General features: G+C 54.5%; 1 protein-coding gene across 1 annotated transcript in view; it reads right to left on the reverse strand.

The window, feature by feature from the left end:
• LOC106741165 (mucin-12) overlaps positions 1–17,640 on the reverse strand; it is an 84,925-nt gene that overhangs the window by 11,450 nt on the left and 55,835 nt on the right. The window contains 10 exon segments of the mRNA XM_014612877.1: positions 197–571; positions 1,241–1,863; positions 2,178–2,460; positions 2,638–2,970; positions 3,366–3,689; positions 3,779–4,126; positions 5,219–5,496; positions 7,307–9,359; positions 9,362–9,379; positions 10,382–17,487. Coding sequence (XP_014468363.1) covers positions 197–571; positions 1,241–1,863; positions 2,178–2,460; positions 2,638–2,970; positions 3,366–3,689; positions 3,779–4,126; positions 5,219–5,496; positions 7,307–9,359; positions 9,362–9,379; positions 10,382–17,487 — 11,741 coding nt within the window.

The raw sequence follows: 17,640 nt of genomic DNA on the forward strand, positions 1-17,640 counted from the left end.
ATATAATATATATATATATATATATATTCAGATATAATAAAATTCTTCGCAAGAAAAAGCAAAAATACATTTAATGAAATTATTATGGAATTTATCGTCAGTTTATGTGCTATGATATCATTATTATGCAATATTTCTACAATTTGTTTATCGAGGTACTTGAAAATACTGATATTGGAATCGCCTTTGTATGTACCTTCTGGACACCGACGAAGCCTGGTCCAACTTCAGGTTCCGGATAAGGTGAAGGATCGTCGAAATATTGTCCGCTTATATGAGGCTCGTTGGTGTCCCCAAAAATCAGTGCTTGTGTACCTCCTTGAGGAATCACGACTTTGGCCACTTGGCTAGGTTGGATATTGACTAACAGAGGTTGCCCTGTGGATCTGTCGATTACGTGCGGGACTTGATGAACTATCGGTCGAGTGGGAATTGGTTTTGACTCGGAGCTTTGAATGACGATAGAGGTTTCTGGTAGCAGAGGGTCTTTCTGCGCCCATGGTGGTCGTTTCTGTTCTTCGGACGGCAATATAGTTGGACGAGATTTCTCGACCGGCTTATCCGGATGAATCTATAAAGAGATCATCGTGTAACATTCGTATTCACAATATCCGTATCAGATAAATGCACAAGGTGTCGCATCGATATACAGGTCGGTATGACGAGTTGCCAACTCACAGGCAGGCGCGCGTACTCGGGCACAAATTCAACACGATATACTCGTTCACAGAACGATTCATTTTTCTAATATATAAAATATAGAATAATATGTATACATTGTTTTGCAAGCGTATATATTGTCAAATCTGAACTGAGTCCATCTTCGAGCTCGCTGATTTGCTGACGTTGATGCAATATCCTGTGCAATGTGTGTACAGAAAGAGGAATTTAATTTAATCACTCGAATTGTTTATTCGCTAATGCTGCAAATATTATAAAATATTATCATTGCATTATATTGTGAGAAATATTGTACACTGTGATTTTGCTTTTATAAATATTGAAATAATTATACAATGATATTCCGAAGAAATGTCCCGAATTTGTTCAATTTTGGAAAACTATCATATTGAAACTGAATTCAGACAAAACCATTGGATCATGGCAAATTATCTTAGTACGATATCGAGTATGAAATTTTCGTCAGTTCAGTTCCTGATACCATTATTGCGCAATGTTTCCACAATTTATCCTATCAGGGGTGTCTACTGATCCTACTGAGTCGCTTCATCGAATTTACCTCGTCATATATCGTAGGCGACGAAGGTAGTACTAAGGGATCTTTGGCGCTCCAGGGTCTTCTGTATTTCTCCGGACTCCATTCTGGAATCTTATGGCTCAGGTTGGGATTTGCGTATTGCTCCACGTTCGGTCTGTCGGGTGGTTTCAACAAGGGATCGTTCGCCAAGATATCCTGCTTCGATCCAGTCCTATTAGGCGGCGGTGACGGCTGAATAGGGTGCAACTTCTGTGGTTGCTTAGACGCTGTCGGATGACTCGCATCCAGGGGGATGGAAACCGGCACTTTCAGGTGTTCCTCGTAGACCTGGTGCGCTGGCAAGATCTGTATTTGCGGGCCTGGCGCGCTCGGCTGAGCCTCCGCGTCTTCGCGCTCATTTTCGACGACCTCTAGCACAGGATGCACCGGGATATTCGGCACAGGCAGTGGAGGAGGCTTCATGCCGTCTTTCAGGTAGGTTTGCGGTGGTCTCGGTGCCATCTTGCCGGGCTTCCCTATGATAACGTCGCTGTTCGCGGTGATCACCTCGCCGGGAGATATCGGTATGCCGTCGGCGAGGCTGCTGGTCACTTTGTGACGCGTCTCAGCGATGTAATTATGATTGAGATTCGCCAGATGAGCGGCTACGAAGAGATAAAATTGAAAATTTGAGAAATTTAGAAAGTTGAACACGATTTGACCTCCGGCTTGGCGCCGCCGCCTTATACGGATTTGCCTTTCGTGCATATTCCAATATACTTCTCTCAAAAAAGAGGAACAACCTCGAACGTTCACGAAACAAATTCACATAGAACGCTGCACCAATCCGAGTCAAGCGTTTCTCCGCTTTGAAAACGAAACGGATCGAGAAATGAAATTCCGACGATCTCGGAAGAGAAAGAGAGAGAGAGAAAAAGTGAGTCACCTATATTTTGGCTTTCGGCAGTTTCGATATCACCGTCGGCGAATTCCGCGACCGGTATGTAAATCGGCGATCTTTGCGTGGTGACCTCTTGGGTCTCGGCGGGAGACGCGGTATCGTTCCGACGAGTGGCGGCCGAGGCGGTCTTTCCTTGCAGTAACCCCGCCATCGCCGTGATCACCGGTCCCAGGGCGGACAGACTGTTGATTCCTAGGGAACCGAGACCGAGGAGATTGCCGACCTGGAGATCGCCTCCGGCTTGAGAACTGGGTCGTTTGTTTTGCGGCTCGTCGCCCGATAACGCGGTACCATTATTATCCTGTACGAAAGAGTCCCGTGAAATGCGAGCGTTCACACAAGATAAATGCAAACAAGATGCGTACAATTGGATATATTTCATTCGGATTTCATGAGAAAAGCGCCGACGGCTTTCTTCTTTATTTATTCTAAGAAGATCATCATCATAAATAAGACATGCCTGCTTGGTCGAGTCCGCCGGTTTCATACCGGAAGCCCCGTTCGCCGACGACTGATCCGTCGCAGCTGTCGTGCTCGCGGAGGTCTTCTCGTCCTTCTTTATTTCCGGGAAAGCAGTCGCTTCCTGCGCACTCGTGGTCGTGGTCGGATCGATCTGGTCCTCCTCGTCGAAGAAGATGATCGTCGAGCCCGTGACGACGTTCTTCACCGGGTCAGAGTGGTGCGCGGTCGTCAACAGAGCGTTCATGTAGCCGGCGTCCAGCAGACTCGGGGCGATCGATTCCGTCACGACGTTCTCGACGATGTGCGAACGAGACGTCACGGTCGTCGACGTTTCACCGTCCGGTCCGGCCTGGCGAAAATTTCGAAAGAATTTCTCTAACATGTGGGCACGTAAGGGGGAGAGGGGGGGGGGGGTTCTTGCCCAGACGACAATTTTTTTTAGCGAAATTCGTCATTTTTTTATTTAAGTCATTGAGCTTATATATGTAAAGGGTACATATATATTTTATGATTGTATTTATCATATCATTTTTTAGTTAAAATTTAAACAATTCCCTTTAAAACGATCCCTCGTTGACCTTGATAGCTTAATATTGATCAAAGGTATGATTTTTTAAACGTGCTAGAACATGTATGTTCCGCCGGAAGAGTTAAAGAAAAGAAGAAAATCAAAGTTCGTGGAAAAAGTCGTCTAAAACCAAAATTCCCCCTTAACTCGCGGTTAAAAAAGGTCGCTGCGATTACCTGCAGCAACGTCGTGAAGTATGTGAAGGTGGTGAGATATGTTTTCGTAGCGAAGATCTGTATAGGCTCCGGTGTGGGATTGATCGGCGCGGGCTTCGTGGTCGTTTTCCGTACCGGTACTTTCTCCAGCACGACGTCGGTCGACGTTGCCACGTTCGTGCGGACTACCGTGCTGCCTTTCTCCAAAAATGTATTGAAATACGTGTACGTGATGTAATACGTCTTCGTGATATCCGTCATGCTGCCATCGGTGTTGTCCAAGGCAGTCAAGGTGGTGGTGACGCTGGTTGGTCGCGGCGGAGGCGCCGATTCCGTCACTATTAGCTGGAGAAAGAATCACGAAGGAAGAGGAACGATTGAGCGTGCGATATCGTGCTGGAGATACGCGGATGTAAGCGGAGGGGCAAGCTAACCTGAGTAATCGTGTCGCTGATCGTTTCTACTTTTGTCCGGCCTTCTTCCATAAACGTCTTCTCTAACACCCTGGTGCTGAGGTACGTATTGGTTTCCGGTCGCGGGGCTTCGGACGGCTCGAGAATCATGTCTAGGTAATGCTGCGGTGCGGTAACCGTGTTCGTTATGACTTTCGTGCTACTTTCTAACGCGTCGTCCGCGTCCGGGTGGTCGGTATTCAAAGTCAAATACGTGTAGGTGGTTTTGAACACTTCGGTGCGCAAAGTCGGTGACGCTTCCAGAGTCACGGCCGCCGTCTCGGAGCCGGGCTTCCTGTGCCGCTCTTCCGTCGCTGTGTTTGCCACCACCTGGAAGCGGAGGTAATACAAATTGTTTCATTGATAACAGTCTATATTTTCCAAATAAGCTCTCGCGATCGTCTGAACAAAGTAAAAAAACGCGATAAAAATGTATATATTTGTTTCCCAGTTACAACCTTAATAGAGAAAAACATTTATGAAATTATATTACAAAATCTTGCATAAAATTGTGATTTGAGAAAATATAATAGAAATATTGATATTTTATAAAATATTAATAATTGTTTGCACAGTTGAGAGAAATATTTCAACTACATTATGTTTAAAACCTTTAAAAGTGTAACTGTGCCTGAAAACATCAAATTAATACATATATATTGTAAAAATGCACAATCATATCTAAATTATAATTTATAAATATTGTAATATGAAATATATATTAGATATATATTTAGTACGTCAAAACTTTAAAAAGGAAACAAGCATTTTTAAAACATACACAAAGAAAAAATAAGTAAATACAAAGTTTATTTAAATATTCATATATGCTATTCATATAAAACTCTCTGCCTCTCTTATTTATTTAAATTGATAAACATTTAAGCAATTTAATCATTTAGATTGAAATATTTTTCCCGCAAATGCTGCAAATATTACATAATGTTATGTTGTATTACATTAAAAAAATATTGTAGGTTGTGATTTTGCTTTTAAATATTTAAATAATTGTAATGATATTCCAGAGAAATATTCCCAATTGGATTTGTCTAATTTTGGATAAGTATTATTTTGAAATATTATTTAGACAAAACCGTTACGTTATGACGAATTATCTTAGCGCAATCATTGCGAAATTTCTCGTCAATTCACGATGCCATTATTGTGCAATGTTTGCCTATCGGAGAATAAATTGCCACGTCTTATTACTTGCCACAAAAATTCAATAACCATAATAAGAATAATTTATAATTAAGGTCTCTAAATGACAAACTACTATTATATTATTATTAAGAGCCCTCAATTATAAATTATAATTAATATTAATGACAAGTTAAATTTTAATGACAAGTAATAAGATATCGTGGCGGTTGGTGTTTCACTTGGACAGGTGTATGTATAAACGTGCGTTTGTGTAAACACCTGTTGCTCCGTAGAGACGGTGGTCGTTCCATCCTTAGTGATCGTGCTGAGATACGTGAAAGTTGTTGTGCAAGTCTTCGTGACAAACTCGTTCGGTTTATCCTGCGGGAGTAGCATAACCACCGCGTCCGATAAGGTGAGGGTAGGTTGAGGATTCGAGTTCTCCCATCGTAGAGCCGGAGTCGGCCCAGCGACGATCACTTCCACGCCATTCGACATGACGCGGGTCGCTAAGTTGAATCTGCGTCCCTCTTCCTCATCCTTCGCCTCGTACTCTCCTGTCGTTGTAATTCCATAAATAACGGTTCACGGAGTGTCGTGCGCGGTGTCCCGAAATTATCGCACACGAAGCTTCAATAATTTCTCGAAATTTGCTCGATATTTGTGCTCAATTTTAATTGCGTCAGAGAATAATTAGAACGGAAGTATAAAATTGCAATTGTCAAATTTCAACGATCGATATCTGTACGGTAAACGGAAATATCGTTATCCGGGACCACGCGTGTATTAAATAATTAAATACTATTTTACAGTCAATTTTCACGGTAAACACGTATTAAATAAATAAAATAACGATGTTCTTCCCACCGTGACTCGACAGGTTGAAGATCGCGCGACCTCCGGAACAGCAGTGCGCGCGAATATGTGATACTCAGTCAAAATCGTAACACAGAAACTTACCCATCGTCGATGTTGCACAGACCACAACGATCAAACGTCTAAATTAATATGTATAGAACCAAAGAGAGAAATCATGTACATTCGGATTATGCAATTAAATGTATGATAAATTTTTACAGAGAAAAGAAGTAAAGTTGTATATGTGTGTGTGTGTGTATAATATATAGGGCGAGATTAATATTTTCATATGTATATGTTCTAGAGTAAAGGGAAACGCAAATTTCAATATGTACAGCGTCACATCCGATCATATACAATATGTACATTTCATACAGAGTCGTAATGTACAAAAAACAATTTAGAATACCAAAAGCCAATTAACATAGTATTTGACAGAGCATTTACACAGTAGCAGTCTGTCTCGTACGTGTGTCGGACCGAATTCGCGGGAGGTCGACGTAGCGAAATAAAACGGTATATTAGTCTAAGGATTATGTTATACGGCGATCACCGTGTGCACGGTTGACGTTGACGAGCCGGTGTCTCTCGTTCATTCTCTTTCGTCAAATTCGCGAGCCCGACAGCACGCGAGAAAAGAATCTCAGTTTCCGCAACCGAACGAGGACCAGATGAAAACTCAGCGACAAGAAATAAAAACTCGACGACGAGAAATGGTATTTCTATTACCACGAGGATACTCCACATTGAGGATATTCGTGTGAACATTCAGTTGCATTAAAGGTGATAGAAAGATTTGAACTTGTGAAAAGTCGACTCGTTATACTGAAAGATAAAAGAGAAAGAGAGAGAGAGAGAGAGAGAGAGAGAAAGATTTATAAAATATTTCAGACTTCCCTTTTCCTCTAACGATCAATAAATAATCGTAAAATTAACACTACATGCAATCTTCTATTTTAGCTTATCTTCTCTTCCGATTTTGTCACGTTAATTTTATAATTATTTATTGTCTGTTAAAATAAAAGTGGGAAGCTCCCGGAATATTTTACAAATAAACTCGATCGGTCGCAATTATTATTATTCCACCAACGAATCCTTTTATTTCAATATACACCGCAGGAATTTCGGGCATAAATTTTCTCGCTCTACCAACGGCATTAATTAAGACGGTTGTTGCAGGTGGCCTTAAAATTCGGCCGAGAGCGACTGAGAGCGACTGGTTGAGGCAGAAACCTCCCGCAGGAATTTTTCCTGCAACCTACGAGTTTTCATCTGGTCCCGAAGTAACGGAAAATTCAGTTATACTAACGGAGTTGTTTCTTCCGTGCAGCTACCGTTCTAACGAAGACGCGGTGTGTACCCACTCCGGGCTGACACACGGAAGATCTTCCCGAACGTCTTCCGTGCACGGTGCGATCACTCGCTGGAGAGAGAAAGAGAGAGAGAGAGAAAGAGAGAGAGATAGAGAGAGAAAGAGAGGTGTCTCAGATGGGCAAAAGGGCTACTCACCGGCAACGGGTACTGGATTATACACAGACGATACGAAGCTGGCTGACGACTCCACGGTAGGAGTGACAGTCACCGTGACCGGCACCGTCAGCGTAAGTGTCGTCACTCTCGGTCGTACGGTCGTCGACGATGTCACTTTAGTCTCCAGTCCGTTAAGTTGCGTCACCACGTACGTGTACGTCCTTAAACGCGTCGACGTCACTACCGTTTCAGTGTAATAGACGCTCGTGCTGGGCTCGAGGTCCGGGGTGCGCTCGGTAGCCGAAACGACCGTGGCTGGCTTGGACGGTAAGATCTCGGGGAAGTCGAGGCGGGAGAGCGACAGGTAGAGATCGTCCGCCAACCCGGCCTCGATCTCCTCCGGCGTGGGCGACGCGATCTTGCTGGTGACTTTCGTCGCGGGGGTGCTTTCAGGTTTAGCGTCGCGACCCGCGCCGAGGGGTATCACGCTCGGCACGCTCGAGTCGTCGTCGTGCCGATAAGCGGACGTGTCGGGCTCGCGGCTCGCCGGTTTCGCGGTCTCGAGCGGTATCACGCTGTCGAAGCTCGGCGCGATCGTGTCGTTCGATAAGAGGACGGTTTCGGGGATTTGGGTCGAGCTGGAGTCGAGTTTCACGTTCGGTCGGATGGGTCGCACCGTCGGGATCTCTTCGGGGCTTTCGCCGGGAACCTCGGTCGACTCTCGACCTTGCTCCTCCGCCTCGGGCGTCGTCGCCTCGGTTACGGAAAAGATGGGCGACTCCGTGGTGTCAGGTATCGTGGTGTTCTCCTCGTCGGGGGGGTCCGTCGTCGATTCGTCGGCCACGCTCGACGTCACGGGCTCATCCGCCAAGGTGGTCGACTCTTCGGTTGTCTGCTCTTCCGTCGTTTCTTCGATGGGAATAAGAGTGGTGGTCGGTGCTTCGTCGTCCGATACATCGGTGCGCATCTCCGTGGTGGTCTCCTCTTCCGAAGCGGTGTCGATCGAGACCACGGTGTTCGTCAGCGCGTCGTCGGATTCCTCGCTCATTTCCGCGGCTGGTTCTTCCGTCGGTAACTGCGACTCGATCTCGCTCATCGGCGTCGTCGTTACGTCGCCGACGTCTTCCATTCGCGCGTCTTCAACGTCGCTCTTACCGGACACGATGTTGTCTTCCACATTAGGGAAACTCGCCTCGGTCGTGGCGTGTTGCTCGTCTTCTCCCGAGACCACCGCGACTTCGTCGGCATTCTCGCTCGTGGTAGTTGTGTCGACGAAATCCTCGTCTTCGTACTCCTCGTCGTCGTCTTCCTCGTCGTCGGACGGCGGGAAGAAGAAGTTGTCGGTGATGATCACCGGCTCGTCCGACGTGCTTTCTTCGGAGACGGCAAAGCTGGCTTCCAACGACGCTGGACCGTCGTTCGGTTTGTTGTCGATGAGATTGGGTATTTCTTCCAGGCCGGGCGTCGAGACGGTGTGATCTTTGTACTCGACTCGCTCCTTGTCTTCCTCCTCGCTCGTCTCCTCTTCGTCCGAATATTCCTCCTCGTATTCGGAGGAGGCCACGGTGAAGAAGCCGGTGGTGATGATGGCGAAAGTCGGCGTCGGTTCTATCGGTCGCACCGCGACCAGCTTCTTCCGGGTGACTCGGACCTTGCTCTTGGATGCCGACGATACCGGCGTCGGTTGGAGTTTCCTGCGCCTGGTGATGGTCACCTTGTGCCTGCCGGCGGGCTGGCCCGGCCTGTCGAACGGATAGGCCGACTTGCTGAGGCTCCTGACTCGCGTCACCACGACTCGCCGCGGTGCGTTCGACGCAGATTCGCCACTTCGAGACGCCAAGGGTCGGCGCCTCACCACCGTCAGCTTGTGCTGCCTGGCGCTTCTGCCGCGCACCACCGGCACGCGGATTCGCACGCGCTTTCGCGGCTCCTTCCCGGGCGTAAGAAGCTCGTCGTCCTCCGCGTCGAGCCTCCCGACACTCGCGTCGTCCTCGTTCGCGGACGTCCACGCGCCGTCCACGCCGCCGTCTCTTTCGCTCTCGACGTACGTGCTTCCGTATCGCACCGATTCGTCGTAGAGATCACCTGCAACGGGGCGACGTGTCCGCTAGTCTGAACCAGTAGAATATCCCCACCTGGCGGTTAAACTCACTCCGCGCGACTCTCTACACCGAAGTCTACGCGATTAAGCAGAGTGCAACGAGGCAAAGCCTGTCCCGGGGGGAGGAGAGCCGCTTTTTCGTGCTGCGTTACAGATCGGTCGTGGGATCGTGTCGACGTCTCGCATCATTCGTATCTCTCGAGTACTCTCGGTCCGATTTTGGGCTTTTGCCGGGGGAGGGGGGGCTACTTTTCTTTCGTTTTTTTTTTGCGCACGCATGTATTCGTTCATTCTGCCGATATTGTTTCCGGCGGAAGAGAAGTACCGTGTCCGGTTTCGTCGTGTGGGCGCGCGTGCGGCGGCGTCGGCGGATCGAGAGAGGCTGTGTTAGTCAGGAGGAAACGTGGGACGATGCTCGAGAGGGGGAAGCTTTCAGAAGGAAATAGAAGAAACGATATCGAGAGAAAGAAAGAAAGAGAGAGAGAAAGAGAGAGAGAGAGAGAGAGGTTCGAGGAAAGAGGGGGAGAGTGAGTCGGAAACAAAACGAAACGCGGGTCTGGTAGAGCCAACGTCGCGCGATGGCTCTCGTGTTTCTCTTCTTTTTCGTCTTTTTTTTGTTTTTTGAAGCTTTGCGAGCCTCGTACGACCCTTTTCCTCATGCGAGAACTCCCGAGAAAAGGGACCTACGGCAGTCGCGGGGTTATCTGTTATATATTACACACGCGGCAACCTTGACTTTCATCAACGTTGCTCGCTCGACCCACCGTGAGACGCGCCCGGAGAAGCTGGACCGACGCTCTCCGAGCCGGAGGGAAATTCGGGGAAGGCCTCGGGGGGCGGTTTTCAGTGGGCCTCGAGATGAGGTTCGTGAAGGTGACGATGAGGAGACCGGAAAAGGGGGAAGAGGATACGGGAGGGAGGGAGGATACGGAGAGGGAGGTTTCACGGAGTTTCGAGAGGTAGCAGGGTTAGGTATAGATGGACGTGGAAATATGCCGTCCGACGTCACCCACCACGCTCTCGAGACTCTGTGTTGGTGCGTGCGCGTCAATAGGGTCTTCGCTTCCCGCCAGGATGGCGACGGCCGCCGGCCCGGCGTGCAACGACGGCGGGACGGACGGCCGGACCTCGACGGCGCCCTCCGGGGCGTGTCTCCGCCTCCTGGACGGGGAGTCGACCCTCACGGTGCTCAAGACGGTGCTGAACTCCCCGGGTCGGCGGCCGGAAACGTAAAGCGTCACCACGCTGGACTCCGCCTTGGGCGCGAAGGAGGGCTTCGCGTCGTTCGACTTGCCGCGCGATCTCGACGGCTTCTTCCTGTACTCCGCCGCCTCCTCGTCCTCCTCCTCGTCCTCGGAATAGCCGTCGCGTCTGTAGTCGGAGTCGGCCGGCTGGTGCCTCCTCTCGACCTCCCCCGGCAGAGAGTTGCTCTGCGTAAACGGAGCGGCGGCGAACAGCGGGTCCAAGAGCGGATTCGAGTTCAGCTGCGGCTGCTGCGGTTGCTGCAGCAGCAACAGCAGGGAATTCAGGTTCGCCGCTGGTATCGCGGCGGTCGGCGTCACCACCACGGTGTCGGTGATGAATTCCGTCGCGGTGACGACGTCGGTCGACGAGTCGACCAGCGTCGTAAGGATCTCCTTGCCGCGGAAGGTCAGGGGGATCACGGTGCTCTGCTGTTTCGTGATGGTCGTCACGTAGGAAGTGGTGCGCGTGTTGTACCGCGTGGTGGGTGCAGCCTGCGGCTGCAGCAGGGGATTCGGCTGGCCCAGCTGGCCCAGGAGCAACTGCGACAGGAGAATATTGGCGAGGGGAGGGTTGCTTGCCGGCAGGGAGGGCTGCACCGTCGAAACGATGTTCTCCACGGAGTACACCGTGGTGGGCACGATCACCGATTGGGAGACGCGACGGCCGCCGAGGCTGGTGAGGGTGTGCGAGATGCGAGTGGTCGCTGTCTCGTGGAGCAGGAATCGCGTCACCTCCGGCTGCCCTTGGACATTCGCACCGGTGACCTCGGTGACGATCACGACGAGCGGCCTGCCGTCGCCGGCTACCACCGTGCTGTACTGGCTGGGCCCGAGCACCTCGGTGCTGGGCTGGGCGGTTACGATGTTCCGTTGCTCCGTCACGCCGTTGTTCACCACGGGGATCGTCACCTCCGTCGGCACGTAGTGCGTCACGGTGATGGTGCCGTCGAAGTTCGGATACACGGTGGGCGCCTCCCGGATGTCCTCGTGAGCGACCCTGCTCCTCGTGGGCACTCTCCTCCCGTGGTTCCTGTTGTTGTTCGCCGACCTCGGGGTGCTGCGAGACGGCGGCACCCTGCGCGAGTTCCCCGGGGACTCGGTCGGCGACTTGGACGGCCCGCTACGCAGCCTCGGCGGTCTCACTCGGCTGCTCTCGGTCGGCTTCGGCCGGCTGTTCGCTCGCGAAGTCGGTCTCTTGTAGCCCGATCTGTTCAACGAGGAGTCCTTGTCTCTCAGCGTGAACTGCCTGCTGCCCGAGGCCGGCGACGGCTTTATCCGGACGTTTCTGCTCGACGTCTGCTTCGTCCTGCTCCTCGGCTTGCTCTGCTGGCCCAGCTCCGCGGTTTCCGCCGACGACTGGTCCGACGGGCCGTTGCCCGTCTTCTGGTACGGCCGCAACGTCGTTAGGCTCCGCGCGCGATTGTTGTATCGCGCGATGGGTTTCGCCGGCTTCGCGTTGTCCTCTTTATTCGTCCCAGCCTCCGATCCGTCCGATCTGTCCTCCGCTTTCGCGGGTTGAGAGGGCCTGCGGAAACGAGTGCTCAGGGGGTGCTTCAGCTGACCGGCCTGACGACGGACTCTCCTCGTTCTCGCGCCGAAGGGTCTGATCCGCACCGCGGGTTCGACGGATTTCCCCGAGCGACGGTTCACGCTCGAGGACCGCCTGTCCTCGTGCTCCGAGCCCTCGTAGTCGTTATCCGAGATCTCCTCAACGGGCTCGTCCTCGAAACCCTCCTCGTCCTCGGCGTCGAGCTCCTCTTCCTGCTTCCTACCGCCGAGCAATCCGCGCGGCGGGAAGAGACCGGTGTTGCTCGGCCGGCTCCTCGTCGACACCGGCGGAGTCGCTCTGCTGTTCGCTCGTCCGTTGGTCACCCTGGGAACCGTCGGCGCGCTCGGCCTGTTCAGATTGCCCGATCGCCTCGGGGTCGTGGTCGCCGGCGGTCTCGGTGTGGTGGCCGATCTGCCGAGGGGTCTGCGGAAGCGCAATAGCGGATTCGTCGACCTCCTCGACGACTCTGTGGTGGTCTGCAACGGCGCGGTCACGGTCTCGCCGTCGAAGTACTCCGTGAACAGCGTCTCGTCGGTGAACAGCGTGGTCGTGGTGAATTCGTTCGCGTCGTTCTCCTGATCGTCGTGCCTGGCGCTGGGTTGCCCCCTCAGCAACGTGGACGACGCTCGGATGCCGGCCCGGTATCTCGAGGAGGCGCCGGGGAACGCGGAACTCGAGGCGCGACTGGCGACCCTGGCGGAAGATCCTCTTATCGAGGTCGGGCCACGTCTGTTGCCTTGGAACACGGACGACGGCGTTATCCTCGGCTGTCCTCTGCCCCGGGTGCTACCCGCCGGGAACGCCGAACTCGAGCTGGTGGCGGTTCCCCGTCTGCCCGCGAACCTCCTGGAGCCCGACGGGGACAGGGTCGAGGAGTACGGGCCGATCGGCGAGGTGACGCGACCTCTCGACGACGCGAACCGGTTGCCCTTACCGGCCAACGTAGCGGTGATCGTGGTCGTTATGTCCGACCGGGTGATGGTCGTCGCGGCTTGTGCGCCTTTGCGCTTGGGATTGAAGGTCGGCCGGTTCCTCGAAGCGAACGGCCTGATCACCGGCGTGAAGGTCCTCTTCCTCGTCGAGAACGTCAAACGCGACTTCTTCTTCGAGCTCTGATCGTCCTCGTCTTCGCCGCCCTCCTCGTCCTCCTCCTCGTTCTGGCCGGACTCCTCGTCCTGATCGGCCGACTCCGTCGTCGGCTCTTCGGACAACGAAGACTGGATCACCGCGGGAGAAGGCGAGATCGCGGGGATACTCGTCGCTCGGCTCGGCGGTAGAGTGGAGGTCGGCGCGATGGTGGCACTCGGAATCAGGAAGCTGGAAGTGCTCTCGATTATCTGAGCGTATCGTCCCTCGATGCTCGTGCCGATCACCTTCGACTGGTAGAACGTCGTCGTACCCTCATCCTCGATCTGGCCTTGAATCAGGCGCACCAGGCCGGTGCGGTGGCCCTGAGTCGGCTGGATGCTCGCTTTCCTCACCTCGTCTATCCTGGTGCTCGACGTGCTCTCGATCACCTTGGCGTAGAGCCCGTCGAGGAGCGTGCCGATCCGCTTGGTCGTGAAGTACACCGTGGTGACCTCGTCCGCGTCCACGACGCTGCCCTTGTTCAAGGACAAAACCCCCGTGGGCAAGACCGGCGTCGCCGAGGAGGAGGGCAACCTCTCCGTCCTCGTCGAGCTCTCCACCACCTGCGCGTACAGCCCGTCGATGTAAGTGCCGTACACGTCGGTCGTGTAATGCGTCGTGGTGCCTTCGTGCACCGCGCTCGAGCGTATCGTGGAGATCAGACCGGTCTTCGGCGCCTCGCTCACCTTTGTGGCCGTCACGCTCGGCTTCTCAGGCTCGGTACTCAGCGTCTGGATCGACGGGTAGACGGAGCCGCCGATCGCGCGACCGGTCGCCTGCTGCGTCGCCGGGATCGACACGCTGGTCACCGTCTCCAGCCTGCTGTTCAAGATCGTCTCGTTGCCGACGTAGGACGTGGTGAAATAGGTGAATGTGGTGTAGAAGGTCGTGGGCGAGATCGACAAGGTGTTGTTCGGCTCGTCCGCACTGATGATCCCCGGCGCGTCCTCGGTGAGTTTCTCCGACGCGCCGCTACCCAAAGGCGTGACCTCGTTGTCCGCGGTGACCTTGGGCTCTTCCTGCGAATTCACGGTCGGTTTGTAAGTCGTCGCCACGCCGAGCTCCATCGTGGGGGTAGGCGAGACGACGTTGCTGACGGTCTCCTCGCGACTGGTGGTCACGGTGTCGCCACCCTTGTAGAACGTCGTCCAGTAAGTGAAGGTCGTGAAGTACGTGACCGGTAGGGTGCTGGTCGGCTCCGGCGCGGCCATCAGGGACGGCCTCAAGGTCTCCGTGACGACGTTCGTGACGGTCTCCAAGCGGCTGGCGACGTTCGTCTGCTCGCCCTTATACATGGTCGTGAAGTACGTGAAAGTCGTGTAGCTGGTCTGCAGCAGCAACGTCGGCGCGGGCTCCACCTCGTGATTGTTCGACTCCGACAATTCTTGGTCCTCGGGAACGGCGTTCCTTTTGTCCATCACGTCCAGCACGGTGCCGCCGCCCGAGCTGGAGGACGACACTACGTCCGTGATCATGGAACCGAGGACCTCCACGTCGGCCGTCGGAGGGTTGGGCGTTACCTGCGCGCCCACTTGGTAATCGAACGAACGCTCGGTGGTGGAACGATCCTCCGAGGTGGTGGGTGTCTCCGTGGTCGTCGGGTCGGAGCCCTCGATCGGAGTCGTGGGCTCGTCGGGACGCGTCGCTTGATCGGCCTGGACCTTCTTCGCCAAGAGGAGCGCCTCTTCCTGAGACTTCTGCCGCTGAAGAGCCTCCAGATAAGCCAAGATTTCCGGCGGCACCGCGGCTTTGTTGCTCTCGACGGCCTCGGGTTTCGGCGTGGTCGTCCCGACCGTTTCCTGCGGAGCCGGCAAGACGGCGGTGGGCGTGATGGTCTCCGTGACGACGTTGGTGAAGACCTCGGTCCTCGTTTCGATCTCCGTCTCGTCGTCCACGAAGATCGTCGTGAAGTACGTGTACGTCGTGTAATAGGTCTTCACCTGCTCCTTCACCGCTTCGGTCGCCATGGCCGGGGTGGGGCTGGGTTCCAGTTCGGTGGTCCATCCGTCCGACGTCTCGAAGTCGTCCACGGTGGTGACGGACTCCGTCGGAGTGCTCTCCGGCACGGTGGTGTCCCGCTGTTGGAGAGTGGTCGGACTTCCCTCCGTTGTCTCGTCTTGGTAGACCTGCGGCTCGGTCGTGTGTTCCTCGGGTGCGTTCGTTACGGACGGCAGTACGCTCTGCGACAACGTCGTCGGTAATATCGCGACGGAGTCGTCCTTCTCGAAGAGGCCGGCGACCACGGCGGACACGCCGTTCGGCCCGATGGTCTGCGTGATCACGTTGGTCTCGACCACCTGCCGGCTGGACACGCTCGACGTGTTCTCTTGGAAGAACGTCGTGAGATACGTGTACGTCGTGTACAGGGTCTTGAAGATGAGCTCTATCTCCTCGTCCTGCTTCGTAGTCTGCTCCTCTTCGACCTCACCGAGCAAAGCCGGGGTCTGCTGCGTCGTATGCGCCGAGGTGGTGGGACGGATCGAGCCGTCGCTCGCACTCGGACGGATCAGTTCCGTCAAGTACGTCACCTCGGAGGAGACCACCTCGCGGGAGCGTATCGAAGTGGTCGTGCGGTCGTGCTCGTCCGGAATAAAGAAGGTCGTGAAGTACGTGAAGGTCTTGTAGACGGTGGACGGCAACAGTCTGGTGGCCAGCGTGGTCCTCTCCCGCGCGTTACCCGAGTCGAAACCATGCAGTTTGCGCTCGTCCGCCTGCAGGTCGTTCTGCGAGCCGCCCTTGATACTGCGCCCCTGCGGATCCCCCGGCACGATGTCGTTCGGGATCTCGTCGTCCAACATGGGCAGCACCGACTCGGTCGTGCCCAACACCCTCCTCGCGCTCTCCAAGATGTCCTTGAGGGTCGTCAGCACGCTGTCGGTCGTGCCTCTCAGCGGAGTCGTCAGCTCGTTCATCTCCTCCTCGATGGTCGTGGTGCCGGGCGTGGTGGACGGCGACATCTCGACGGTGGTACCTTGCTCAGGCTCGTCCGTCTCGGTGGTACCGTACTCCAGCGTGGTGTCGTCGGCCCCGTAGCTCACGGTCGCTTCGTCGGGGAAGAAGTACACGTTCGAGGACGTGTCGGTCACCTCCGCGTACTGCTTGCCGATGTACGTGCCGTAGATCAGGCTCTTGTAATGCGTCGTGGTGCCGTCCAACGAGGTGGTGGAGTCGACCACCTTCAAGAGTCCCGTCGGCCTGAGCGAGTCCGTCTCGACGTCGGGCAGCGGTTCCGTGGACACCGTCGACGACTCGGGCTCGACCTCCTCGGTCACGCTCGCTTGGATCTGCCCGTGATTGATGGCCCTCAGCAGCTGGTCGTCGGAGGCGCGGCTCGCGCCGGCCTCGTGCGGCTGCTCGGTCCTGGCGTTCTTCAGCACCGTCGTAGGTCGTATCCTCATGACCGGCGGGCCGTCGTTCGGTCGCAGAGTCGCGTCGACCTTGATCGTGGTGGCGGGCGGCCCCACGGGCGCCGGCGACGTGCTCGGCGAGAAGACGATCACGGTCTCGCCGACCGTGGTGGTGAAATCGGCGAAGCCGTGGTACGTCACCGTGGCGAGCGGCTTCGCTTCCGGCCTCCTCTGCGCCGGGCCCTTCGACGGGGACTTGAAGATCTTCGGCAGCCGCGGCCGGTAGCTCTTCGGCTGGGCCTCGTCGAGGGCGTCGAAGCTGCTCGTCACGTACTCCTGTTTCACCGTGTAAGTCGGCAGCGTGTCGGTCGGCCGGACCTTCGCTGGCTTGAACCGCTCCGGCATGTTCAGCTCCCTCTTGCTGAACACGTCGTTCTCGCGGGACAGTTCGTCCAGTCTGAAAGCGTGGCCGCTCCCCTTCGTTCGCTTCGCCGAATCGCTCGCGGAGTCCGCGTCGCTGTCGTTTCCGAGCGCCTCGATCTCCTCGATCGCCCTGATCGGCGCCGCGTTCTCGAGGGCCACTCGGAGCTGCCAGTCGTCCTCCGGCGCCCTCGACGGGTAAACGACGTAGGGACTGGCCGGCGTCGGTTCCCTGTCGTAGAACACTCTGCTGGACGTCGACAAGATTCTCGCGTAGAGGCGGCCGTTGTCGAGAGTCGTGCCGAGGATCTGCGTAGCGAATTCGGTGCTCGCGCCATCCTGCACGAATGTGCGCGCCGTTTTCGTGAGGAGGCCGACCGGAGGTACGGCCTGGCCGGGACGCGCCGAGACCAGGAGGACTGTGGTTACTTCTGAAGGGTGGTGCGTGTTCGAGAGAAGCGAAAGATCACGCCGGGAAAGTAAATGTGAGTTCACGGGGTGGTAATTCGCACGTCGGCGCGATTTTTGCGTCGTCGGGGGCGGGTGAAAGCGAGGGTGGTGTGTTGGGGCAAAACCGGGGGGGG

Source organism: Dinoponera quadriceps, unplaced genomic scaffold (genome assembly GCF_001313825.1).
Source record: "Dinoponera quadriceps isolate SergipeBrazil2010 unplaced genomic scaffold, ASM131382v1 scaffold475, whole genome shotgun sequence".
Taxonomy (NCBI): domain Eukaryota; kingdom Metazoa; phylum Arthropoda; class Insecta; order Hymenoptera; family Formicidae; genus Dinoponera; species Dinoponera quadriceps.